Below are 27,228 nucleotides of genomic sequence, written 5' to 3' on the forward strand. Positions count from 1 at the left end.
CACACATTTTTTCCATTGCCCTATGCTAAATGCTAAGTGCGGGCCCCTGCTGTCATCTGAGTAAATGTTTTTTCATGCAGCCTTGGCTCCTTCCTAATCAGGCCTGGGTGTGCGCTGGATAAATCAGTCGCCCTCTGAAGTTTGGCAGCAGCACTAAAACCCAGGGGCCTGAGGCCTTGTTTGGAGAAGGCTGTGTGCCCTCAATCATATTTCCTACAGGAGCAAAGTTTCTCTCCCTCTGTAAACTTCATGCTTTCGCTCTTTCTTTCTGCCTTTCTCTCTCTAGCTCGTTCTTTTTCTTTCTGCAAAACCCCCCAGGGAGTCTGCAGCCAACAGGGCTGTGACTGTTAATTCATTATTTGTGTTATTGCACGGGGAAAGGAGAGAAGGCTCCCTTTACCTTTTAGCTTGGAAGATTTATATATCCTTTGGCTGTTAGACTGAAGAGGAATGGATATGTGGAAGATGGCTTGTTAACGGTGACCTTACAAAGTGGAAGGGAGAAGATAGTTTGCATTTCCACACATGCATGTCTTTCAGCACGCACATATACATAGATGAGTACTACTTACTGTACACGCTCCCACCTGGATACACAAGTACTTAAGCACTCCCGTGCACACGGTCATGTCACACCTCCGAGATGCTGAGACAGACTACTTCCTCGTAGCAGAAATTTACGGCTGCCTGGTTGACTGTGTTAATCAGATTATGCTGAAGTCCATCATCCTGTTTTGAGGGTGATTTACTGAGTGTGTGTGTGTGTGTGTGTGTGTGTGTGTCCAAATTCACTGTGAACATTTTCGGCACATGTATACACATTCTTAACAGTTCCTCCGCATGTGTTTTACATAGATTTAACAATCGTGAACCGACAGCATAAAAGTGTTTAAGTGCTCTGTAAGTACAGACCTCAGTCAATAACACTGACCGAGTGAATTTCAAAGGTTTCTCTTGCTCATACCGAGGGTTCAAATACTTCTCAGATCCTTGTTACTGAAATGATTTCTGCTGTTAGTGTGTGAGATCAGGCACACACGCAAGTCTGACGTATTAAGAGGCAAGAAAACCAATAAGCATCAAACTGTTCTATTAAAAACATACTGATAACTTTGTTTGGCTGTGTAGTCAAGGCTGCATTAGCACTTGAGTGAACACCAGTGTCATCAGTGTCCCTGAAAGACCCAGGTTCCCTCTGTGTTAAATGCGTTGTGCTCATTTTATTGTCAGTTGTTCAGGAATACCACCACCACAATGACAAAATAATCACCCGAATCTTCAGTCTGCTGGGCAAAATATAATCGTAAGACCTTCATTAATTTACAAGATACTTTACTTCTTTCGGTCATGTTCTTGATCAGATTCGTGTATAATCAAGTGTCGGCACAGCAAATCTGGAAATGTAGGAGAAAAAAACAGAAAACAGCCAAGCAATTAATTGTTTGTGGACAAAATGCAGGCATGTGTACACTCTATGATGCTGTTCTATTTAAAAGGTAATGGGCCTTAAAATTAATGTGGTTTTTTGTAACTTTTCTTGTCCCTGTCTTCAGGTGGGGCGTTTCTTTGGTGCCATTGACCCGATCCTCATGAGAAACTTGGTCAACTCGTCCCTTTTCACGTTTAAGAAGACCTTCGACTACCAGTCGCTCTGCGAACCCAAGAAAGAGAGCAAAGCGGCTGCAGGCCTGCGATCCGTCTATGTGGTGAGTTACATAAGCCAGAGACTATTCGCACACACGCAGCCACCCACATGTGCACACCCACACTTACATGTTCACACATTTTGATATCCATACATTTCCTCATTTGCCTGCATGAACAGATGGACAAATGCAAGCACGCATGCGACCATTTGCAGCCTATACCTGCTCGCTCACACACTTCCAAATCGTCACACACACATACACACACACACACAAACCTTCACTCACCAGGGAGCCATAAATCTGGATCGAGCAGATGAGAAGGGAAGCAGAGGGTATGGTGAAAGCGTTAGAGTGGGAGTTGCAGTAACAGTAACAGGATTAGGTGGTCTAGCATGCTTGGCTAAGAGACCGTGATGTAGAAAAAGGCACTGTTTTTCATCACTTCCAAAACTTACAACTTGCAGAGGAAAGATGCAAACACACCTGCAGACATTTCAGGGTGGCTGATGAATATCTCCTAGACACTGAAAGGTCATTACAGGTAGCGGTAGGTAGACGTAATAAGCTGAAAGAGGTTCAGTTATTTGTAGGGATTCGTAGATGCAAAAATTCCCCCTCATTAGTGGACAATTGAAACCATGTAATTTCCCAAAAATGTGTACAACACGCTTGGGCGACCAAGGTGAGATGAAAGGTGCAGACATCTCCTGATCAAAGATGCTGTCAATAGTCGGTGATGTCTCTAACACGGTTAGTTAAGACTCCTTGATGACTCAACACGCCATCAACTGAGGAGAGTGGATACAGCGTTGATTCACCAAAACAAGGGCCTCGCATGCTAGTCATAATCAAAACAGCCTGTTGGGCCTTTGATTCAAACCGTGTGCTGCTTTGTTTTCTCACTGGCTCCTTGTTTACATATTTATGCCCGCATCTGTTGAGGAGGATTGTGTTCTAATTTCCTCTGAGAGGGAAGAAAATAAAATCTCTGGCTGGACCTTTTGGTCTTTGTGCCTAGCAGAACTCGACCGTCTGTAAACACAAGCAGGATATTCGGATAGATCCACCAGCTTATAATGATTAGCCATTAGATTGTTATAGAATTTATTTTATCCTTTTCTCACATTAATTCTGATTTTGTTTGTCCCTCTCAGCCCACAATTGCAGATATTTTGAATTTAGGATGGTGGGCCACAGCTGCAGCCTGGTGAGTCCTTTTTCTTAATCTAACTTTTTCCTAATAAGGTTGGCATTAGTGGGTTTTTTTTTATAAACAACAAAAATATACACCATAAAAGCACTTAAATTCAGATACTAATGGAAAGCAGGCAAGGATCTGTTCCTCCAAAGTGGACATATAGCATCTGTTTAAGAGCTGAATTGTTCCCAGGACAGTCAGCATTCCACAAAATCTTCTCTGGATTTATTGATGCATTAGCATTTTACACACATTATTTATTGTAGATTATGTTCCAATGATCTCAGACATTTTTCATTCTTGGAGTTTGTTTTTGCTCTTAGGTCAATATTGCAACAGTTACTGGTCAGCATCACATTCCCCAATTTCCTGGACGCAGGTGAGTAGCTGTCAATTTGACGCATGGAAATGTATGCTGCTTTGAGGTTTTAATAAGGTTCTGCACAGCCCAAATGGCCTCATTATGGAAATAAAATAGTAATAGACGTTCATTTTTCGTCACTTTGACAAGGCCTTAAAAGATACTGAGCACATTATTTTCTTACTGTTTCATTATCTTGAAACTGGAGTGCAATACCCACCACGTGCCAAGAATACAGCGTATAGTTACTGTTGGTCACAGGAAGAGTTAAACGTTCATTTACCTTCAAAAGATTTCATGTGTGAAAGATGTTGCAGACCTGACCCTGCCCATGTGAATGTGGAATTGTGTTTGTGTGTGGTATTTCATGTGGGTACAGATTGTGCTTTTACAAAATCCAGATTACCAACAGATCCATCACAAAATAACAGGCCTGTGTTTGTTTTTATGTGCCATGCGATTAAGATGATACTTGTTAAAGGATCAGCTCATCCAAATTATGAAAAGACTCATTTTCTGACTTGCTTTTACTGGTATCAGGCTTTGCAGGTTTTGAGTTGTCTGTCTCTGAGATTTCTTTCTGCACACTGGCGTTTTTGTGTATTATATGAAGTAACCGGCACGTTACACATTTGGGAAATTTTAATTTTAAACCTTATTTATTTAGTCCTGGCCAAGACAGGCAATCACAGAAAATAAAACAAATGAGAAATAAACAGAGTGAAAAAAACAGTCACAGGAAAAGAAACAGGCAATATAACAATATATAACATCCCAAATTAGTATAACACATGAGTCCAAGAATATCAGTTTGAGTGCCAACACCCCAAAGATTTGGTCTGCAGGTCTTTCAAAATATATTTAAAAGCATTCAAAGAAATCAGATTGTGGTGTTTTGAAACATTCTGCAACATATTCCCCACTCTGCCCTTTTCCTCACTCTCTGCACAAACATTTAGTACAGACAACATATAAAAGGCCTGTAACTGCACAGGACTGTCCATCACTCCTCTGTGAAATGTAAATACACAGACAGGATGGGAGCAGCCCGAGAATTGCCTTCATGTCAGAGTACACCGGTGTGTGCAAACATCCTGCCCCGCTGCTGACTTTTTTTAATGCTGTTAAAATATCGGAACAGTCAGGAATTAAAGAGAAAACATCCTCTTTTATTGTGGTTTAACAGTTCAGCTATTCAGGCTCTGTGCGTCCTTCTAGTTTGTACATAAACTCCTGCCTGTTGATGCGTATTTTTTGGCTAAACATCAGTTAAAACTCCTATAAGTTGATATAGTTTTATTCACTTAAATCATTTACTGCCAAAACACCCATCTACCACCTACACGCATCTTTCGACAATGCTCCACTCTAACGTTTTGAGTGTCTGAGTGTCAGATATCAGGATATATCTCGTGTGTCCTCCCACAGCCGAGATGGACGATGAAACATCGGATGCCATGCGTAAAGATGTCTGCATCACAGAGCAAACCCAGTACTACTTTGAGGGTGATCAGCTGTCTTTCAGAGGCAATATCGACTGTGAGAACTGCACCAGGTAAAAACACCCGCTTACACGGCCAACACACGCTCACAGAAGGATGGTTAAGCTCCGAACGCTTTCCCTGACCTGCGGTGATTCGTTTGCATCCATGACATACAAATGAAGTCCCCAGAGGTGGCGCTAAGAGCAGGGCTGTAAAAATTCACATGCCATGAAGGTGAAGTCAAGTCACTGGTGTGGACCACCGTCTTGGCATGTTTGCCTGTGTGTGTGAGTCACAATGTGATTGTGCAGATGTGTGTGTACGTATGCCATTTTAAGGCCCCCTCGTGCCGGCTAATGGAGTGCCTGCCCGCATGCTGCGGCGGCGTTCCTGCACATTAGCCGCACACACGTTTCTTTTTAACGACCACCATAAAAAAGCAGAGAAAATCATTTGTGCACAAGCGACATGTGGGATTCAGTAAAGGTCTTGGAGGTGGGGTGGCACAGCAGGTTTGTGTCCCCTCAGGAATAAAAGCAGTTAGGAGACTTGACTGAGTGATCCATGGCGTGCTTTTCATTGTGTTAAAGATCACAGGTTGGGTGGTGCTTAGTGTGGAGTATGTCACGTCTACTTTAAAGCAGCAGGACCAAAATCAGCGTCTTCCTTTCACCGCTCTCTGGTTAAATATTCAACTTCCTCCATCTCTTGTGAGCATGTGTCAGTGAAATTTCATCTCCATCTTTTCCTGGATTCAAGCCCACGTGTAAACAACTTCTCTTGTGTCTCTTGTGTGTCTTCTCCTCTCCAGGATGTACCATGCCGAAAAACTGCCCAAGACGAACCTGGTCTTTATCATTGCTGATGCAAAACACACCTGCTTGTCCTGTAACTCCACGCCGTTAATACAGGATGAACAGCAGTGTATCCTTTTAGCAAGCACAGCTACCATCTGGCGTAGAACATAAACATTTAATTCAATGAACAGATGTTTCAAAATTTCATGTTTTTGACAAGGTAACTGTGGATAAATTGGGAGATTAGGAGATGGGGCTAATAGCAGATATTTCCTGCACTGACTGAATGAAAGGAATAGTCAATAGGCAAATTTCCCGTTATCCATACTTCTCACTACTCACCATTTCCGTGGTAATTGACATTTAAAATTTGGCCTGGAATTCAGGTGTGTATGCGATGGGATCCTCTGTGTGTCTGTAAGGCAGATGCTGGTGTGGGATAAGTCTGCCGAATAGCTTACAAACAAATCTGTGATGTTCTCTCAAACACACAGAGCTGTGGTCAGTCACAGATTGAAACCTCTTGGAAAACACAATGCCTGAAAAATCACTGCCACGTAATTGAGGTATTGAGCAATGTGCTGGAAATCCAAAATGAGGCAACTTGCTTTAAGTTTTAATAGTCCCTTGTAGTGGATCTGATTTATTTGGACAGTAATATGTCTTTAATTCTGTAATATGTGATTTTCCACATTAATCAAAATGTTATGTTTAATAATTTCCAATGGGGATAAAAATGAAAGAGGGCAATTTGTTGCTCTTATTGCTCACTCAGAATCACTCAGAAACTGTGTCAATGTCCCTGACTTGAGTAATGCAGCCGATGGTCCTGATCCCTGCCTTGTGTCTCAGAATCCTCGGTACAGGAAAGGACCTGCTGTCTGTTTCGATAGCACTGAAAATGTAAGTTGTTTTCATCAGACCTGGACCACTACCGGTTGAGAACAATTTTAACTGCACAACTTTGTTGCTAACGGTGCTCTGTGTACAGTCTCATGTATCGTTGCTGCTTTATCACCCTCATGAGGATTAAAGAAGTTCACACAAAATCCAGCCTGAAAACAGAAAAGACCTCCAAATTAAAGTGTGTGGCCTGAGGCTACTGTTTTGGGTTTCACTGCTTAAGTCATTGGGTTTATAGCCATGGAAAATTTAGGCCTGGTTACTGAATGTCAGTCAGGACTTCTAGCACTGTGATAAGCATCTATAGATCCAAACCGATCAATCAATTAATTGCTATTTCGGGCCACTTGAGGGCACAACATCAAACTAAAAAAACACAGCATTAATTGTGAACTACTCTGAAGCTGTAAGCAAATAGTTGCCTATTTACACATAAGCATTCGTCTGGTCACCTGTTGAACGGGAGTGAAATATCACTCCTTTTATCGCTTTCATTAACTCCTACTTGTAATTCCCTGTGGGTCACTACAGTTGACCCTTTTCACATTACATATAATCATCTCATCCGTTGTTAATATCCAAAAAATATCAGTTGGGGTAGCTTTAAACTGAGAATACAACAACCAATGACATCTGATCAGACGTTCAACCAACAAGTCAGTCAGACGATGATAAATCAGGCCAAACAAATCAGAAATTAGCCAACAAGAAGAAAGAACATGTTGTGCTCTGAAGTATAACAAAATTTTCTAATTGCGTTTTGTAACAATTTACTGTAGTATAAACAACAGTTAATGTCATCTAACCATGACTCTTCTTCATCACTAATATCTTTACATGGTGCATGTCATTTCTCTTTTGTTCAATCCCTCGAAAGCTGTATGGGCGCAGATTTCCCACGCAAAGACAAACAGCCGGTTGTAGCTTGACTATGAATAACTAAGCTAAACAAACATCTTTGTGAGCAGCCCAGAATCTCTGCGTGTGAAACCTCTGCACTTGAATGCTCTGTTTGTTTTCACTCTATAGTCTTTTTCCAGTGTCAAAGTTTGTCGGCCTTATGAATTAATTCTTATGCCTGCGCTGTCTTGCTCACTCACATGCACACAAACATCCACCCACACACACTAACTCTTTCCCTGCTGTCTCGCAGCATCTGAATGCATCTGCCGACTAATTGTCTTAACCAATTTTCCAGCCTGTTCTGCTCAGATTTGCCTCCTAACTTCTTGTTAACTGTGTGAACCTTTTTGCTGCATGATTCTCTTTCTCTCTGTTCTCTCTGTTTCCTGCTCTGTGATTGGCTGTTGATGGTTAGGATGAGGTCATGTGCCGAAGGAGCGCAGGCTCCCCATTGGCTTCCTCTCTGCTCATGTTACTGCTGCCACTGTTCATGTGCTGTCTCGGGTCAGTCGCATAATGCTCGCTCTTTCTCGTTCATTAACATTGTGTCGTTATCTCATTCTCAATCGCGACTCTTGCTCATGTTCCCCCTGATGTTTCTCTTATGTTTGTTTCTCTCACCTTATCTCCATTCTTCATTTCACATCTTCTGATTGTTCCACTACTTCATGTCTTTTTCCATTGTTTTCCTGCCCTTATCTTTCTCACCTGTCACTCTTTCTGATGTTCTACCGCCATCTGTCTTCACCTCCTCCAAACTGGGAGGTACCCAGTCTCTTTCTGTCTCTCGCCAACATTTTCTTTGTCTCACCTGACTTTGAACTTCAAGACATGCTCCTTGTATCTTTCACTGTTATCCGTCTCGGGCAATACACTCCAGTGTCTCTGCTGACATCTGATTACTGATGTAGCCAGACGCTAGTTAAAACAGACCAATCACTTTTCATTGGCATCTAAACGCTTCTTCGTCTCTTCTAATGATTCTCAGCGGGGGTTTTTTTCCTCTCCAAAAACAAATCACGGCAAGAAATTCTTTCCATTGTACCTCTCCAGATGCTAAGCATACAGAGATCCGGACAGTTTATATCAGACGTAATGACTCAAAGTTTTCCAGTCAACTATAAAAAAAGACATTTTGAAGCTTTTTTAAAATAATTTCTGACCTCACATTTGATCCCTGCATAGTTAATGGTTGACTGTTTGTGAAGCCACTGCCCCGCTGCCCCGCTGCCCCGCTTTGTGTTGTCATACAGCACATGATAAAGGCGGCAGATTTGCTAATCTAAATTCTTCGTAGTTGTTGAAACAACGGGTCCTTGTTGTCAGCCAGGTTTAAACAGAAGCAGGATTCAACCAAATCAATGATCACAAGATGAAATAACGACTCATGCTGGCACATTTTAGCAACTAAAAATAGTCACCGCCTGACTTTTAAAACACAATCTTGTAAAAGACTAAGGCTACAGCTACAATCCACAGTCCATGCAAAGGGCATGCAAATAAAGAAAGACAGCACTGCTCTTGTATTCACTTAAACAATGTTATAAGTATGATAAAAGTGTAAGATCAGACTGCTTTCCAATCCAGCCTTGTTTGGCCGCTTTGCTTACATGCAACCAAAATTCCAAAAACAGTGGAATACTGAATACAGTTGAACATAAATAAAACAGAATTTGTTAACTTGCCAATCCTTTTTGACATGTACTAAATTAAAAAACAGTACACAGAAAATACATTTAAAGTTTTACCTCATCAACATCATTGATTTTTGTAAATACATGCTCGCTCTTGACTTGACAAGACATTTCAAAAGGGGCCAACAAAAGACTTTTTGGATTACTCACGGAACCTCCCTATAGGAGGAGAACCAACCATTGCAATTTTAGCTTGTCACAGCTCCATGCACACCAATGCGAAACAAATCCGAAGCTTGACGGGTTTGCGGTTGATAAGCTATGATTGGACATTCGGTAGGCGGGAGAGATGTTTAATGAAAAAGTGTTTAATGTATTGGTTTTAACAATCACTAACTTGACTTTTTTTCCTCTTTTTTTTTCTACTCTGCTTGGCACTAGGAGGAGGACCCTGACTGTGGCGGGGCATCCAGCCTGAGCCCCTCATTTGGGTTAATGGTGGCCCTTCAGCTGGTGCTCCTCTGGGTTTTGACCGGCTCCAGACATCATGCCATCTCGTCATGACCTCTGAACATCCTGATCACACCCTCTCTCTCTCTCTCTGTCTCTCTCTATCTCTACCCCTCCATTATCTCTAAAATGGCAACCAGCATGCAACGCTGCCACTGAAATGACGAACGCCAATGAGAGGCGTCTATAACAAACAAACAAACAAAAACCTGTGAGCCCCACATCCGGCCAGTTTCTTCTTTTGATATGTTCATTTTCAGGACTTTCTTAAAGAGATTTCACCAGGTACAAGCGACAAAAGAAGTGTATGCTGGAAAAAGTCAGTTTGAAAGATGAGAAAGAACTTGACCTGTGCTTATTGTTCACCTCGTCTGTGGTCAGCGCCAGCTGAGATTAGCGGAATCCAGAGATTCATTTTGATTGGCAACTTCTGAACTTATATCTGGCTTGATGTCATTGATGAAAGAGATTGAACTGCCTTATAGTATCAGAGGGATTTAAGTCAAAATGGGGGGACGTTGTGTTTATTTTGAATTTATTTGAAGTGGCTAGTCATTAGATATTTATTGTTTTGTGGTTGAGAATTCAGCTAAGATTGCAGTAACATATGCCATAATGTTACAATACAAGCTCGTGCCCTTCACTTACCTCCGTTGGGTTGCTGATAATAATGTTGTCGCAGTCTGATTTTTAGATAACACTTTGCCAGAACATTTTCACAGTATCTCTGAAGGGTTCACAAGATGCATCGTCTTTACTTTGGCCTCGGTGTTCTTTCATGTAGATGCTGTCTGCGCAGTGTGGAAATCATGTTCACTGTCATGTTTATGCAGCGAAACCAACCCTTCAACTGCCACAGAGCGCCTGCTTCTGAGTGCACGGATTTTAACTTTGTAGCTGATCATCTAACCTGATCATGACCTTGGTGTTGGGTTGCTCCAATGAAAACTTTGTTGCCATAGTGCGTACTAACCAGTCTGGGTGAGCCTGGCTGGTGTCCTATGCATGCTCATTGGACAAAATCTCTAGTGCCATGTGGACTGTGTGACTCAGACGAACCCTTTAGCTTTTTAGACTGTGGCTAGTGCTAATGCTACTGTTTGTTTTATTGCCACCGCTAAAGAAAATGAATGAGGCGGGTATGAGAATTTTTATTTGACGTTTTGGTCAGCAAAACAGGAAAACAGTACATTTTATTCACTGTTATCACTTTGTAAATGAAATGACTACTATCTGCAGTGCAGTTTAAAGTGCAGCTGTTATTTGTCTGTACAGTTTGATCTCCTGACTGAAGAACAACCTCTATCTCGATGTAGTAGTGAGGTTCCCTCTTGCATTTTATTATACTGTGGTATGATATCAGCCAGCAGAGGTGACTGCAGTCAGTTCACGATAGTGATCCTATCTACTGCTGTATTTCATTTTCTCTGATGTCAGTTCATCTTGTTTCATTGTGTGTGCCTTCTTTTTCATTAGTTACACATACAATCTTACTTAAGTGTGAAAAATTTACAGGTGATTTTCTGTAGATGGTTTTATTAAAATAGTGTCATCTTGTTTGCCAGAGTGCAGAACAGCTAATTAGTCAATTTCGTTGAGAAATCCACTAATCATGCGAACCACTGCTGCAGAGCAGAACAAATCTGTTATCATAATAAATGCTAACTAATTGCACTGGACCAGATCCGAAGCCACTAAGTGTCAGTGCAGCACTAAATCGTATCAGCATGATTATTTGAGTGAATCACATAATCATTTTCAGGACGAAAACATAAATCAATCCTCAAGATGTGTAGAATAGGACATACTGTGTTTTTGTGGATAATTTACGTATTTACACAATCTTGAGGATTAAAAGACATAAATACTATTATGCAGGAAATAATACGTCAGACAGAAAACTTGTGTGATTGCTGTAGAAAAATAAAGAAGAAAAAAAAACAAGCTTTAAATCCTTCATATTAAAATGTCATTTTTATTCAGACCAGCTGCTGTCATTGAGTAATCCCAAATGTTGATCATTATTTCGATCTCTGTTGATCCCAGGCAAGAATCAACAATCACAGATTAAAATGAATCAACTGTAGGTTATGTGTGATTCCTCATTAGTTTACTTAGAAGACAGAAAACTGCCAGAACAGTTACCATTAGGTTGCAGCCGTATAGTGATACAATCCATGGTTTGACTGCATAATATTAACCCTAAATCAACAAATTTCTTTCTATCTCACTGTTAAACATTTTCATTTTCAACTGTGTTTCGGCTCATAACATCAACAAATGAAGTAATTTTGGGGTTTTGGGTACACTATGTACACCACTTAAACAAAACCAGGTAGTGTATCTTTTTATAAGAGTCTATAAACACTGACACATGTTTGCAGGAAACTACTTTACTCTGTGGGGAGGTTGAAAACCGCATAAACTAAGCTGTGTGCACCACAATACCAGTGACGTTTCCCTCTCACACTCAATTGTTTTAGTTAAATAATAGCTGTTACATAATCTCCAATAATGTCAGTTTTTGAAAATATAGGCATTCCTCCAAGTCGGATCAGGGAGTGCTTGTTTGTCCGTCTCATTTCTCTCCAAAGCGCCACTACCGCCATCATCAAAGTCATAATTTCCTCTGAGGTGCACTTTTTTTCTCTCAATGTTTTCTCTCTATCTTAAAATATAACCTTCCAACTAAAACAGTGTGGTGAGACTAACAATGGTATTTATGCTCCTCATTTACTAACACTCAAGAATATCAAGTGCCATATAGGACTCTCTTATTCTCTTGTAGAGAAGCCTATTATCGTAATACAACATTTATGCAATTTACCAAGGCAAAATGTAAGTCTCTTCAATTGTTTCCCCGTGCTGCATGGTAGTGGCTGACAATTTGATTTAAAAAAAAACAAAAACAAAAAAAAAAACCTATGTGGTGTGCTCCTGCTTTAGTGTGTAATGTTGGGAAGCATAATAATTCTGAGTGTCAGGCATTTGTTCATGATAAGATAAGGTATGATCAGCTATTACTGCCTTTCTCTTGGGGGGACAGCATTTGGCTCCACACTGGTCTGAGTCAGCTGGGGAAAAGGAACCTGATTGGCCAGCATGATGTTTGGACGTACTATTAAGTCTGTCAGATTGGTTCACAGTTATTTAAGGGCCATGCCAGCGGTTTAACAAGACCAGTTTCTGCAAATCACGAGCACTGGGCAGTACTGCTGATTATTTTTGCAAACCATGTTGCAATGTTTCACACTGAAATATCTCAGCAACCACTGGATGGATTGTTGTGAAAATGTGTGTAGACATTCATGGTTCCCAGATAAACTAAAACTTAACGGTGGGCCACAGGCAAAGAGCAAGCACCTGTTTTATTGCATTGTTAAAATGCAAAACGCTGCTAGGATTCCAAGTCTGCCTGTTGGGATCTTATGTATTTAAAATGTATTTTTGAATACACAGCGTACATTATTTTACGTTATAGTCTTTCTTAACTGATTTTTTAATTCATTTTCCCTAGAAACATCTGGCACTCAAAGCTCCACTGTGCCTGAGCACAGCCTCACAAAGGCTGAAACATGACTGTGGATCCAAGTCTTGCTTGAGTCCTTTTCTTCCCAGGCAGTCAATTGTCAGTTGTTCAATTGTGTCCAATATGCAATCAAACCAATGGAGACCAGTGGCTGCCTACTTTGAAATACTGGAAATGGGTAGCAGTAATCGGCTATGAATTAATTGTTGTGAAAATTAAACTTGCAGAAACACTGATGTGGTCCTTTATGTCACTTCGGACAGATACGTACAGTTGTACATTGGGCTGACATGAAATGACTGAATTGAATTTCACCCCACATTAAATTTTCCAACTGGATCCTTATAGAAATGTACAGAAAACATCAGAGAATGACCATAAGCTCCATACTCGTCCAGATTTTCTACTCTTAAGTGCTAAAATCAGATGCTGTCACCTCAGGAATAATCTCTCAATGTGATATGAAGTGTTTTTGAATCTGTGGATGCTCTCTGTACGGACTGTGTGGGTTGACCTTTTTATTTCTGGAATCTTGAGGATTGCTTACTGTGTGTTTTTTTGTGTCTGTTACCTTTGCTGCCACTCTTTGGCAGATGATTGGTAGGCCTGTCAGTCAATCTTTCTCTGCCTTTGGTTTTAAGGCAGGCTCATGATGGAAGCGTCCACCAGGTCACCTCTCGCCAAACTCAGCTTTGGGAAGGTCTTGGTGGGCCTCTCTGTCAGTCTCCCTTGATTGTGCTTTAATATGTTACACTTTAGTGGAAACTGATTCTCCAGAATCAGTCATGTAAAAATTTGTACAAAGCTGATGTTGTTCTAAACAAAAAGAAAGAAGAACAATGTTTATAATCCTGGGGAGGAAAAATGTGTTTATTCATGTGCAAATAAGGTATATTCAGAATAAAAGTTTATGATTACTATCTGTTGCATTACTTTTAGCGTTCTGGCTGAGGTCCTTGTCTTGCAAAATGTCTCTGTTTTTTTCCACAGTGGATCAGATTTCTGTTACTAACTTCTGTCACGTTGCCAACACGCATTTCCCATCCAAATGTGTGTGAGAATGAGAAGGAAGCACCCTGAGTCTGCTCTCCCAGTGTCTAGCCAGCATCAGAAACTGACGCCCAGCCAAAATCAACACTGTCCAGGAAAAGAAACGGTGGAGGCGTAGCTCCAGCCACATCTCTCTACAACGTTGAATTTGGCTCAAGGACACGTCCATTAACAACGATCCGTAATGTTCTCTGGTCATAAATTTATAGTAATTCCTGTTTTCCCTGTTGCATGTTGATCAAATAGTAAGTGACTTTCTCGTTAGCACAGTCCGCTTTACACTTGAACCTGAAACCAGCTGTGCTCAAGCCCAGATTCTTAGAGCCGCTACTCACTCACTGCCCCCCAAAGACAAACTACAGGCTCATTTTACTCTTTATTATGGATGTTAAAATCCAATCCTAACCTTAGTTCTGTATGGTATACTGTGAAAGAAAAACTAAAATCCTTCAGGTGCTTGGGGACATTTTAAATGAGACCAATTACAGTGTCTTTAGTATTTAGTTTTAATAAAAAATGGCCTTTATTGTTGGTAGCACAGCTGGGGAATGACTGTACGGAGACCAATAATATGAAGTTACATATTTTACAGACCATGTGACAGAAATTGATGACAACTGCACCAACCAAACTGCCGTTTTAAGTGAGTACGATTTGATGGACTGAACACCTCAAAATATGATTTATCATCATGCAATTTAATGTGAAGAAATTACATAGTACATTCTTCACCCTGGTTGGATTTTGACTCTTAAATCTGTTATATTTTGTAGCCCCAGCATATTTTTCTCTGCGTGTAATCTCTGTTGTCTTTCCCTAACTGAATATTGCATGTAAAATTTATGCTGAAAAAACGTGTTTTCCAGTGACAGCACACCGTCTTTCCTGGACTGCACTTTTTTTTGTTTTCTTCCCAACTCTTCCTCTCCAAAAATGTTATTCCTTCTCTGTCACGGATGAGCTGCGATGTCCACTGCACACGGTGGATTTCCTGTTTGGGGGCTCTGGATTCCGCGTCTGGCAACAAGCTGACCCAATTGGTTTACACTGAGAGGTCACTCCTGTTGTGTTTTTGATTGTTATCCTAAGTCTTTGGGCTTGTGTCCCTCTGTCACTGATTGATATCTGGCCCAAAGTCCCACAAGTAAACAGCCTCTAGTGTAAATATGAAAAGTTTATTATGTAAGCAATTAGATTTGTAAGTATTAAGAGTCTCATTACACCGGAAGATTTGTTTTTCCTAAAGGGGCTTTCTAGAGCATAAAGATGGTGTCACATGTTGTTTGTGCACCAAAGTGAACATTTAAGTGAGTAAAAAAAATGGCCTCCAGCATGTTTGATCAGGAATGGGCACATACTTAAGCTCACCACCTCATTTACATGCATGCTGTGCTCTCAAAGCCTTCTCTCTCTCTACCTTATCTCAGCCAACACTTACCCTTTCATTCCTTACCGTGCAAGATAAGGAAGATAAGGTTTCTGCGTTCTCCTTTTCTGTTCTGTGGAAATGATCCTCCTGTACGGCTAGTTTTGGATAACTGTAAAAGTACACTGTCCCTCCATGAAACCTGTTTCATGCCTGCCGACAAACCCAACTGACTACCACAGAGAAAGTTTTGTTTTTGCACAGATGCAGGCTATAAAGGATCCAGTAGGCACATGTTTGTTGGGAAGAAAGAACAATGTTGTGGGCTGTGGTCGGAAAAAACAGCATTCAGAACCTCAAACGACAAAAAAGAGCAAGGGTCAGACCACCAAGGCATTGTTGAGGTTTTTGTTTGTCTCTCCATCTCCTGCCTTTAACTCTTCTGTGTAATTTTAAAGGTCACTTCTTTGACTCTGCGCTTTGGCTGTAAGTAATCACTCACATCCCAAATGAAGTTCGTACCCTTTCATTTTAAATTTCAAACACCTCATGGAGGCATTTGTTTGGCTCGGGCTCAAAACCCAATCATTACTGCTGTAATAGACATCTTGTGATACTTATAAGGCACAAGGGGATCTCATTTCAGGGAAACTGAGATTGATATGTTTAGCATATCTTGTTCTTCCCTACAGAATTTCTTTTTTCACTGTACCTCTCTGGCGCTGGTGCTGTTGTTAGCACTGTTGCCTGTAGTGTCAAACCTGTCGGCTGGGGTCTTTCTGTGAGCAGTTTGCATGTTCTTTTTGTGCTTGCATTGGTTTTCTCCCGCGATTGACTGGCGACTCTCCCAATGTCAGCTAGGATTGGTTCCAGCCCTCCAGTGACCCTGTAAAGGATAAGCGGGGTGGATGTGTTGGACAGACTGTGCCTCTCTTATTCAGAAAGTCTGTACCCTGAGGGTCAGCAGTCAACTGCATGCAACTCCTTACACTCTTACGTTTTTTAGATATTAGGTTACGATGAAGGAGATTACAGTAAAAGTACACAATTCTTTCATCATGCATGCAGACGTAAGGAGCTCCAGGTAGCCTGTAGTTTCCAGGAAAACTTCAAATACCTTTGATTACAGTGCAACTTATGTTAAACGCTGACATAACATCCATCCCTGTTTGTCAGTTTGGCTTTTATCATCACGATGGTAAACACATGGAGCTGCTTGATAAATTCTTTATCATTGCTTCGCTCTGAGATAGCAGCTTTCTCTGGAGATGTTTCGGTACGCTTGAAACGAATGCGGTGGTACAAGTAAGGTAAAGTTTAAAGGCAAAAAAAATTATGCTAGCTCTGGAGTATCTGACTGTATTCTTGATGAAGGAAACCCTCAGTGCTACCATAGTTTGGTACATTTTGTACAGTGGAATCCAGGTGTTTCCCAGCACAGCAGCCTCGGGTCCATCTTAAAATGCTGGTCTGTTGCTCACTTCAAGTGAACTTGTGTGTGTGAGTTCTTTGAAGACCACACATGCTCACTCTGAAAGCTGAGTAACGTCACTGGACAAATGTGTCACATTACATTTCAGTGTACATCATTACTTAAGAATTCCAGCAGCTAGAATGGGAACATTGTCACACAAAGGAGAAAGTCTTTTCACTAAAGAAAATATCAAATCATCAGTTGTTAAACTAACAGCAATAAACACAGGAGTGTCTAATATTTTCCACATAAACAAAAGTGGCCTGCATGATGAAAGTAATGCTGATGGCTTACAGTATTGTTTTAATTAACTTCAGAATAATTCTTGTGTGTTCATACAACCCTGCAATGATGCAGTTACTCTGGAAATTAGCAAGAGAAATTATTTACATGGCCTTGTGAAGCATGAACCACATGAAAGGTTAAAAAAAGCTCTATGAAAACCTGACCTTTATGCAATTGTCCTGGCAAAGTCAAACAATTTCCCTCATATTTCCAAGGCAGCTTGAATTCCAGATTTCCTTCACCTGCTTCCTTGTTTCTGCACCACTTCGAATCCCCATTGGGAGCTTTGATATTTTGTGACTCATCTGCTGGTCATTTATGCACTCACTTTGTTGTAATTGCTGCAGTCTGGTAGCACTGGTTTTTCATGTTCCTTTTATGTTTCCTTGGCCACAGAGAAAGTGAAGCCCAAGTGGAGGGTCTGGTTGTATCAGGAAAACAGAAAAATATCCAGGGCAGCTGTGGGACGCCCTCCCTCGCTCGCGGCGTCGTGCAGTGACCAGTACAAAGAGTTTGATGTGGTTTTTGAATCACCAGCATCACCCACGGTTTTGTATCAGCTGTCCTTGACTGGAAATATGAGTGGTCCTTATCTCAGGGGAGAGGAGAGCAGAGGAGGAGGAGGAGGAGGAGGAGGAGGAGAGAAAACAGAGGAGCACTTACAGAGATTTGCAGGCAGACCCGAGGTGAAAAAGAAACAAGCTGTCAAAACTTTGTCTTTAAATGATGGTGTCCAAAGAGGAAGGGGAAAACATGTTCAACTCCTGAAACCTGATGGAGAAGATTCATGTACACATAAACTATGTCATTTGGAGACTTGTCCTCACTAAAGTTTAAAGGAGTAGTTCAACGATTTAGGAAGGAAGCGTATTCGCGTCTGCCATGAAAATGTGTAAATGAGTGCCACATAACATTTAAATTTTGCATAGAAGCAGTGTTAAGTTAATTAATTCACACAACACACAGTCAACAGTTTTCATAGGTGCTACTTCTGTGGCAGCAAGTCGTTTCAATGAAACGTGGTCGAAGCAACATCTGTGATTCTTCCAGAGCGACGCTGTTGTTTCTTAGTTTGTTAGATAGATTATTGATTTCAATATAACAAAGCCAGTAGGGCTGCAACTATTACTGATTAATCTGCCTTATTAATTTAATCAGCTTTTCAACTTTTCTAAGTGTGCAACAACTGGAGATTTTTAAGCAAGTGAGGGCCAGTACAAAGCTATGCGCTAAGCACTGGACCTACTCTGGTGTTGGCTGCAAAAATCCATGTAAAAGTCTTCATACATAATAAGATTCTTGGTCATTTGGATGAGCAAACTCTGTAGAGGAAACAAACCTTGCTCTGGTGATAAGAGTAATCGACAAAGCAGTGATCCAGCATGAATCAGTCATCCAAACTGAGTAAATGGTGAAAGTAACTTGTCAGCATCTGACCCCTGCTGTGTCGATTGTTCCTTCTCTACTGGCAGACAGGTTTTTAACAGCCCAACTGAGTGACTGGCCAAATGCCTTCACAAACAATGACTAACATTGCCAGACAAACAATTACAATGAGTCTTACTGAGTCTTGTTACACAAACAGACACATATCAGATAGATCAGATATAAGTCGGTTAAATATCACAGACGCCGAGTCGGGCAGACGTCATTTATGCCGCTAGAGTGTGACTTATTTCCTTTGCTGCGAACCCCAGGTGTTTGATCAGGACAGCGAGTCAGCAGTTCGTCCGTGGGCAATAACAACGTGCGTGATTAAGCTCCATGATTTGGCAAACACAGACAGTAATCAGCCGTCTTAAAGATCCTCTGACACGCCAAGCAGCGTCTAGTGTGACTAAATGAGCCTACAGCTGCATCTCACACTTACAAGCACACGCACACACACACACACACACACACACACTACATATGCATACATACAAAATTATGGTAATACAACTGATAAACAAAACTAGTAAATCCTCACACACATACACACACACACACACACGCAACAAGCAAGTGCAGCACCTCACCCACCACATCTATCAAAGGGTTGGCGTGTAGTGAGCCTGTGTGTGTGTGGCACAGGGCTAATTAGATACTGAGTAAGTGTAAATGTGTGTAAAGGCATAATTAGCAGTGGAAATGGGTGAGAGAGTTAAAGGGACAGTTCCAAAATTTTGCAAAAGATGCCCTTTTGCTTTCTTTCATGGTTAGAAAAGAAACTCAGTCTCAGTCAATATCACAGTGCATACAGTCTGTGTGAAAAAATAATAATAAAAAAAAGAAAATAACAGAGGGAGAAGTTTCACAAACAGATGAGAGATCGCTGTGTTTCCCATAGGAATGAATGGACTTCATTTTGACTTGAATTCATAGGCTACATGTGGAAGAGTTATGTGGACTTCAGGGAGGAAGTTGTGCTGAGTCAGTACATCTAGCTGATTACTCAGTAATTACTCCAGAATGTAACTTCCCTTTTGAACACATTAGTTCAGTACAACGTCAACAAAAGAAGTATCATGTTGTTATGTGTACTTTTGAATGTGGCCGGGCTGATTGTCTGCCTCTTGTTTCCAGTCTTCATTAAGTGATGCCAGCTCCAGACACGAGATTGAAACCAATCCTCACGTCTAATTGTTGGAACAATAACAGGTAAGTGCACTTCCCAAAATGTTTGTCTGTTCCTTTAAAAAGAGAAAATCTACTCGAATAAGTTTGTGAAGGCATTTCACTACAGAGGATGTATGTAGTGCAGTATTAGGTGTAACTGTGGGTGCGTGCACACGTCTGTCCCGCTTGGTAAGTGTGTGCCAGAATGTGTGTCGCAGGCGTGTGTCTGGGGTGTGTGTGTGTGTGTGTGTGTTGATGGGGAGGTCAATCTTCGGTCCGGGTAATTTGCCACAGATGAAACCTGACTCCATTCCAGGGGACCAGCGCAAGCAAACGTTTCAAAGCTGCAGGAAATCTATTAGCACCTGGTGGGACACCCCACCACCACCACCACCACCACCCAGCCCCCCTATTCTCCCCTCTCTTTCCTCCTCCCTCCATCCTTCCATACCTCACTCTACCTTCTCACCTCTCTCTGCCCCACCCGAGTTAATAAAGCCACACAAGACCACCACTCTCCCGCTGTGCCACTAAAGCCAGGGGATTAGTTAGTGTGTGTGTGTGCATCTGTCTGTGGGGGTGTGGCGAGGGTGTGCATTTACGTCTGTGTACGTGGACCTCAGAGTGTGTGTGGAGAGTACATGCAGTGTATGTGGACCTGTCCTTTCACACACACGTGGAGCCAGTTAGCAGTGAATGAGGTGCCAGACAAGCATGCAGCAGCTGCCACACTAGAAACAATAGCTCATGATCCAGGCACAGTAGGCTGCAGGCGGTGCTGAGCGCTGACTCCAGGTCAGGTCATATGTATTGTTTTTGCTGCTGAGATGATGTTGGTGTCCCGCTCATGTGAACTGTGGTCAGTTCACTGCTTTGAAAAAAAAAAAATAACAACAGTTCTTGGCTGTGGTCAAGCCCAAATGTGGACAAAATATGTCAACTCTCTTTTATGACCTGGCTTACGCTGCGCTTGCACAATAACTTGGTTTCACATAAAGCATCCTGAGGAGAATATAGAAAGCATGACGTATCAGCAATGTTAGCCAAGCTCACCGTGCCAAACAGAACATTTGTTATTACTATTAATTACAGGCTTTGAATCAAAAGTCGTCGTGCTGTCTTGAATCAAAGATTTGATGGACAGGTGTGTGAAAAAATAAGATAATAAAAGGTCTCGTACACTCAAAGTCCAAAGCTTGCAAATAAACCATTTTATTTCACAGACAACAAAAACCAGATTCAATGTCAGATTCTTTTTTGGAAAACATTCATTGAAAGACAACCGAGAGTGATAGCTGGAGGCCAGATGTACGTCACTGATGGCGATCAGATGCCATCTTTAAATTTTTTTCAGATATAAAAATAAAATGTTGTTTAGCGATTACATAATCTAGTTCCTCCTCCACCTCCTCCTGTTCTATATAGAAATTCATGTTGTTGCATAACGTAGAGGAAATATTTGATGATGTTTCCAGAGAAGTTGCATGTTTTAAAAACACAAAATTTAGACAAGTGCCAGCTAATTGACCGCTTGTTAAGCCTTGTCCCTGAACAGCAATTGTCCAGTCATACCTTAGCAACCGTAAGCACAGCAGGCCTGTCAAGCTTCATTTGTTGGAGCGGTATGTATGGAAATGTTAGCACACATGGTTGAAAGGGCATTTTTTTGGATGGTGGGGGGGTTGTTAGAAAATATTTTTTTAAAAACGTTAAAGCATAAATCTAATAGCTGTGTTGTTTGTCCTGGTAGGTTTTTCAATAGTAATAAGCACCCAAACTGTCCAGTTCTGAAATAAGAAATTTTAATTACATTTTTCTTTAAAATCTTGCCCTACAATAAGGCTAAAAGCTTTACCCTGAAATACACCATCAAATATATATATATATTTATATTTACTATTTAATATCTGATTTAGCTCTCATGAAAACATAATGATAAATATTACGTACCATTTCTGCCTCTGGACCTTTAATGACAAACATGTTAGATTTATCGCTGGTGTGAGTTCATTAATGTGTTACCGATGGCTTAGAGGGCATTTACCTCACCCTATAAAATTAAATTCTTATTGCAGTCGCAGATATAAGCCACAGTGCATCTGGCTACCAGTCTCTTCTAAAATAAAACCGGGCTTTGTACTATCAGGAACAAATAACCGACTGTGGGAGGGTGACGTTGCTTTGTAGAGCAGCTCCCAGAGGAAACATTATGATGTTGAAGTTTTGCTGCCTTGAGGTATATTGGTTTGGCACAGAGTTCACGCACTGATACTTAATCTGCAATATTTGATCTCAGGGCAGGTGATCTGGGGACAAGGAGCATTTCCAACTGATGATACAACTTTGGCCTGACATTGAGTCTTTGGTTCCAGTTCTGCTTTCAGATGTAACCCGTGACACAGTGTTTCTTAGACCACCTGTGAACAGAAAACCCTGACAGCAAACACTGAGCTGTCAAAGCTGATCACCCACCGCAACGTCACAAACCAGACAAACCCAAATAGCCAAAATCCTGAATTAGAATATTGGTTTACTTAAGCTTAGAACGTCTTTAACCATAACTAAATCTACACCTTCCTCTACCTGCTGTGAGAAATCTGATTATTTAAGCCAATTGTGTCTGTGGAGGGTTTGAGCGGTCATGAGCGCGCTCGCCTTCTCTCTGGCTAGCTCGTGTGCAGGGTCCGACCTAATTGGATTTATGTGCGGGAATGTTTTCCAAAGCCACACTTGTGAAATACCCCCACATCTGCTGGCCATTAGCAGTGGACATAACACACAACAGAGAGAGCAAAGCCCCCAACGCCTTGATTCATTGGACTGCAGCTCAGCTTTTATTGCAGCGGAGGAAAAGGGCTCGCTGCAGTGTTTCAGCACACCGAGCGCTGCCTTATCTGTCTCTGTCTTTTTCTTCCCCCATTCTCTGTGTCCTTTGTTTTTGCTTCAGTCATTTAATCCTTCCATCCGCTCACCATCACTGTCCAACTTCTGATTCTCTTTATGTCGCAATTTTTCAGATTTGCCGCAGTAGTTGTTACTCTTTATTTTCTTTAATTTTTCCCATTTCAACTTGTCCTTATCTTTACATCCAGTGAGTCTAATTTCCCGGCTGTTTCCCACCCGAGCTTCCCCACTCTTTGTGCTCCTCTGGCCACTTCTCCGATAGTCATTTATCTATGTCAGTACAACTTCTATCTCTAAACCCTTTCCCTTGTCACTCCCAAAGGCAAGGACGTCTTCCTGTTTCATCCCTCGGTGGGCACGAGGAGAAACTAGCAAGGGGGTCTGACAACCCCCTGACCCCTCATCTGTCATCTGCAAGGGGAAAAGCACCCTCCTAATTGGGGGGGGAAAGCGTCGAGGGGGTGGGGGGCTGGTATGGAGGTTGTTATTCTAGTGTCGGGAGGGTCAGAGGTGAAAAGGGGGAGATCACACCGGTGATTAGCCTCCTTCATTTGCAGGAATGGAGGGAAGTGAGGACAGTGGGAGTGTTTGTTGGGCAGCTGGGGTGTAAAGTAATTAGAGGGAAAGGGTTAAAATCCTGCATGGTCAGTGCTGTTAATGATAATGTCTCAGGTCAAGGCATGGACACCTGGACCCTCATAAGGTGAGTCCTCATAAAAGCCATAAAATGTCTGGAGAAGCCATTGCGATGTAAGATCTGTAGTTAAAGAATTGTCCAAAAGAAAGGACGCAACAACAATTTGAATAGTAAATATTTTAGTACAATAAGTGTACATGCACATGATCTGAATATCCAAGCACATGACTTTACATTCCCATGAAGAACTTTAAAGCTGCAGAGATACAGTGCAATTTTGTGCACTGGTTGTTTGGCATTTTTCATTTTGGTCCTTTGAACTGTAGTTTGCCAACAGCTCTGCTGGGAGTCAAAGACTTAAAGCTGCCAGATGGATGAGCACATCAGCTGTGTGTAGAAACAAGTTTATCTTAGAATCACATATGTTGGCGCAAGGCTGTAAAGAACCAGTTGGAAAAAGTCAAATGAGGCTGCATTTTGTAAGTGTTGACAGGTTGAGGCCTCAGGAACTGACGATTTAAAAAAAAAAAAAAAATCTCCCAGCTCTCCCTGATGATGAACACTACCCATCTCTCCCTGGGTCACCCTCCTCCGCCTCCTCACTTCCCCTGTCCACACCTCTTTACGTGGCTCAGCAGGCCATGAAACAGGCGTGTGTTTATGTGGGCATAAGGAGAAAACGGACACAAAATAAAAGACACAGAAATGGAGCCTTTAAAGCCATTATATGTGGAATTTTTATGGGTTTTACATCCCTCATCATTCTGATGACTTTGGCATTTCTGTAAACAAATGGGCCATACCCAAACTTGCGGTTTGGAGAGTATGTTTTGGACACACTTTCCACTAGCCCCCACTGACAAATATTTTTTAAAATTTCAACCTATTTTTATAGTGAAAGGAGAATTTATGTGTCAATGTACTGCAGTTCAGAAAGACTGCTAAAGAATCCACAAGTAGGGAAACAAGCCAAAGAATACCAGCCCAGTCAGGTCACGATTTAACCACATTTGTTTCCTTTCTGTCAATGCAATACAACATTTATCTTTTACAATTTTCTGCTGTTGGAGCTGCAATCCTCTCCTAGTCTGCATTTGGAAAGTGGATAAACTGTGGCATTAGTCATGAATCAGTTTAACTCTCAGGAACCCTTTGACGGCAGAAGACTGCTGGAATTTGTTAAGGGTCATCACAAATTAGCGGGAAATCATCTGGGAATGACTTTGCTATCTGATGAAAAGTAGCTCATGGTTGTGCTTTCCAAGAACTGGACCCTATTGTTACTGGCAGTTGTGAGATTTATGTCAGTTACACTGATTACATCTAAAACTAGTATTTAAATAAAGTTGCTCATCAGTCTTGTACATCATAGGGCTACCAAACTTCCCATGCTCTAATTAACAATGCAGCAGCATGACTGACATTTTGGAATCCTCAGCGATGGGCCTGAGGCTTTGAATGAAAAAATAAATCATGGAAGTTAATACTCCCATTGCTTTGGTCTGTTATGAAAGAGCACTCCCACTTCCAACGTCTTCTCCCTCGATGCATAATCAGCTGTCAGACCTAACTTATTTACCTGAGGCTTGTGAAGCACATGGGACAGGGCTAGCTGTAGTTCAAAAGCGCAAAAAATTTTGCTCCAAGACAGATTTTCTGAGCGTCTGGATTTCTTCTTTGCGCTGACTCTGATTGACATTGCGAGTGTGACGTGTGTATGGTGCACAGTGCACCTCCGTGCCTGCTGCCAAGGCCGAGAGCCGCCGTTTGTAGCCCTCTGAGCACACAGCGCGCACACACACACACACACACACACCTCTACACCTGCTGGTACTTTCCTGTGCACACACACATGCGGACCAAAGGGAGGAAAAGGGACCAAAGAAAAATTAAATGACCTGCACGCGTCTTAATGAGGGAGGGCCGGGCGTCTGGCATTTACCTCAAACCATTTCTTCCCCCTGCTGCTCTCTCTGGAGGGCTTTAAGTCCGCCGCCCGTTAACGGCTAAAGTGTGGATTTCCTGTCAAATACGGGTTAGGGCTCAGCAAAAGTCCTGTACGCTGGTACCTAAGTAGGATCACTTCCAGCTGCCCAACCTAAACACACGCACACACACACACACACACTTCACTTATAATGTCCCTGTAGAGATTTATATTGTGTCTGTGGTGCTCAGTGTTGTCTTTATAGCGATCTTATTGCACCTTTATGGTACTTTTAAACTCCAGTAATCAATGTAATATTCCTATAATAAAGACGTAGGATATTATAAAGTTGCATGCTGTAGTGTGCCCTATCCATTATATCCATTCTTATATAAACATTATAGCTCTTTATGGGGGCTGTATAAGGTCAGTCTCAAATGTGCCATTGGAGTAAGCCATGAGTAGACTCGTGGTCGTGCTTTCCCACCCATACCTCTTTCTCTCAGCGGGATTGTTTGAGCAGTAGGACAAATATTCCCTTAGTCCCTGATATTGTTCATCTTTGTGACATTGATGTGACTTTCATTAGCTGATCCCATGTGAGAAAAAAAAAAAGTCTTGTTATGTGGCCTAACAGTGCATCACTACAGCAGGTTTTGCAGTTCAGTGTGAGATTTGTGAAAACCTCTTCATGTCAGTGAGTCCAGTTGGCCAGAGTTTAGTGTCAAAAGGATTTAGTGCAGTTTTCAGTGTCTGTTCTACTTCAGTAGGCTCATTTTTGCTTGTTTGCATGTTTTATGTTTGTGCACTTTGTCTGGTACTGTATTATGCATTTTGCAACTGGCTAATCCTTTGAGGATGCAATCACTGCTGTGTGCCAAGTTCTCTTTGGCGGAACATGTAAAGAATCCCATCTGCCTTTTCAGTTGAGTCAAAGTGAGGTGAGTGAGGAGAGACAGACAGAAAGAGCATCTTGTGAAAAACATCCCATTTGATGAGCTGTTTGAAAATCTGCCCGTCTGGGGAGTCTTTAAACGTCACTAATAAATCTGTTAATCGAGGGTAATGAGCGTTAATTGGAGAAATAAGAAGAAGAGTCACAGGCTTTTCACTCACCAGTGAGCCAACAGCAAAAGTTAATAAGTAACTGTAACAATACATCTTAATGAGATAATAATAAAACTCTAAAATCCTATTATAAATGGCATTAAGTTGTTAATAAATGGATTTTGGTCCAACTCTTACGGTTCACCAAAAGGTCAAATGTCGGCTGGTCTATGGGAGGGGTTTGCCTGATCAACTAAAGAGCTACAAACCTAAAATGTGTTCTTATCAATGAATGAAAATAGATCCATAAGTGCTGTGTTAAGCTTTAATGAAGCCACCATAAAAATGCCTAATACATTCTGCACTCAGTGCTTTATTGAAATATGTCACTTTCAAAATAAAAGCAAATCGCTAAAAGTTCATTTTAAAGCCACACAAACTTGGCAGTGTACAGAACAACTACACCATTATTCTATCACTGTTGGCTTATTCTGGCTGACTTGTGATTAATGGAATCTTATTGCTTAAGCCTGCATACTTATAGAAATATGCTAAAAATGCTTTGATGACTGGGATGAATTAAAGTAAAAGCAATTTGTGTTTTTAGGTTACTACTGACTACCTCCCAGTTCCCTTGTAAAAATAAAAGCTGACATTCTTAATAAAAATGTAGTATAACTTAAAAAATGGTTTTAACTATTTATACAGGCTAAGTACTTTCCTAAAACAGCTGGACACTTTAGTTTTCAGTAAAGTATATGTTGGGCACTGTTTGTGGATGTGGATGAGTATACCATTGGTGGTCTGTAGTTTTAAGGCACCAGAATGCAGCATGTAGGACTCAAATGTGCGACCCTTTGATGTGTTTTAGTCATTTTCGGATGACTTTGTTTATGGCACAGAGAATTAACCTGACTAACCAGACTTCGACTACACAAACAATATTTCTTGGTAGGCTCATCAGTCATATCA

The 27,228-nt window shown here is 41.4% G+C and overlaps 1 protein-coding gene across 3 annotated transcripts in view; it reads left to right on the plus strand.

Moving 5' to 3' along the window:
* cacna2d1a (calcium channel, voltage-dependent, alpha 2/delta subunit 1a) overlaps window positions 1-13,885 on the plus strand; it is an 80,313-nt gene extending 66,428 nt beyond the window's left edge. For all 3 annotated transcript variants that reach the window (XM_046379084.1, XM_046379085.1, XM_046379086.1), the window contains 7 exons: window positions 1,554-1,706; window positions 2,804-2,856; window positions 3,171-3,226; window positions 4,637-4,763; window positions 5,504-5,616; window positions 6,310-6,392; window positions 9,371-13,885. In XM_046379084.1, the coding sequence (XP_046235040.1) occupies window positions 1,554-1,706; window positions 2,804-2,856; window positions 3,171-3,226; window positions 4,637-4,763; window positions 5,504-5,616; window positions 6,310-6,392; window positions 9,371-9,493 (708 nt within the window). In that variant the 3' untranslated portion in view covers window positions 9,494-13,885. The remainder of the gene's footprint in view (window positions 1-1,553; window positions 1,707-2,803; window positions 2,857-3,170; window positions 3,227-4,636; window positions 4,764-5,503; window positions 5,617-6,309; window positions 6,393-9,370) is intronic.
* The last annotated feature ends 13,343 nt before the right edge of the window (window positions 13,886-27,228 follow it).

Source organism: Scatophagus argus, chromosome 22 (genome assembly GCF_020382885.2).
Source record: "Scatophagus argus isolate fScaArg1 chromosome 22, fScaArg1.pri, whole genome shotgun sequence".
In the NCBI taxonomy this organism is placed as follows: domain Eukaryota; kingdom Metazoa; phylum Chordata; class Actinopteri; family Scatophagidae; genus Scatophagus; species Scatophagus argus.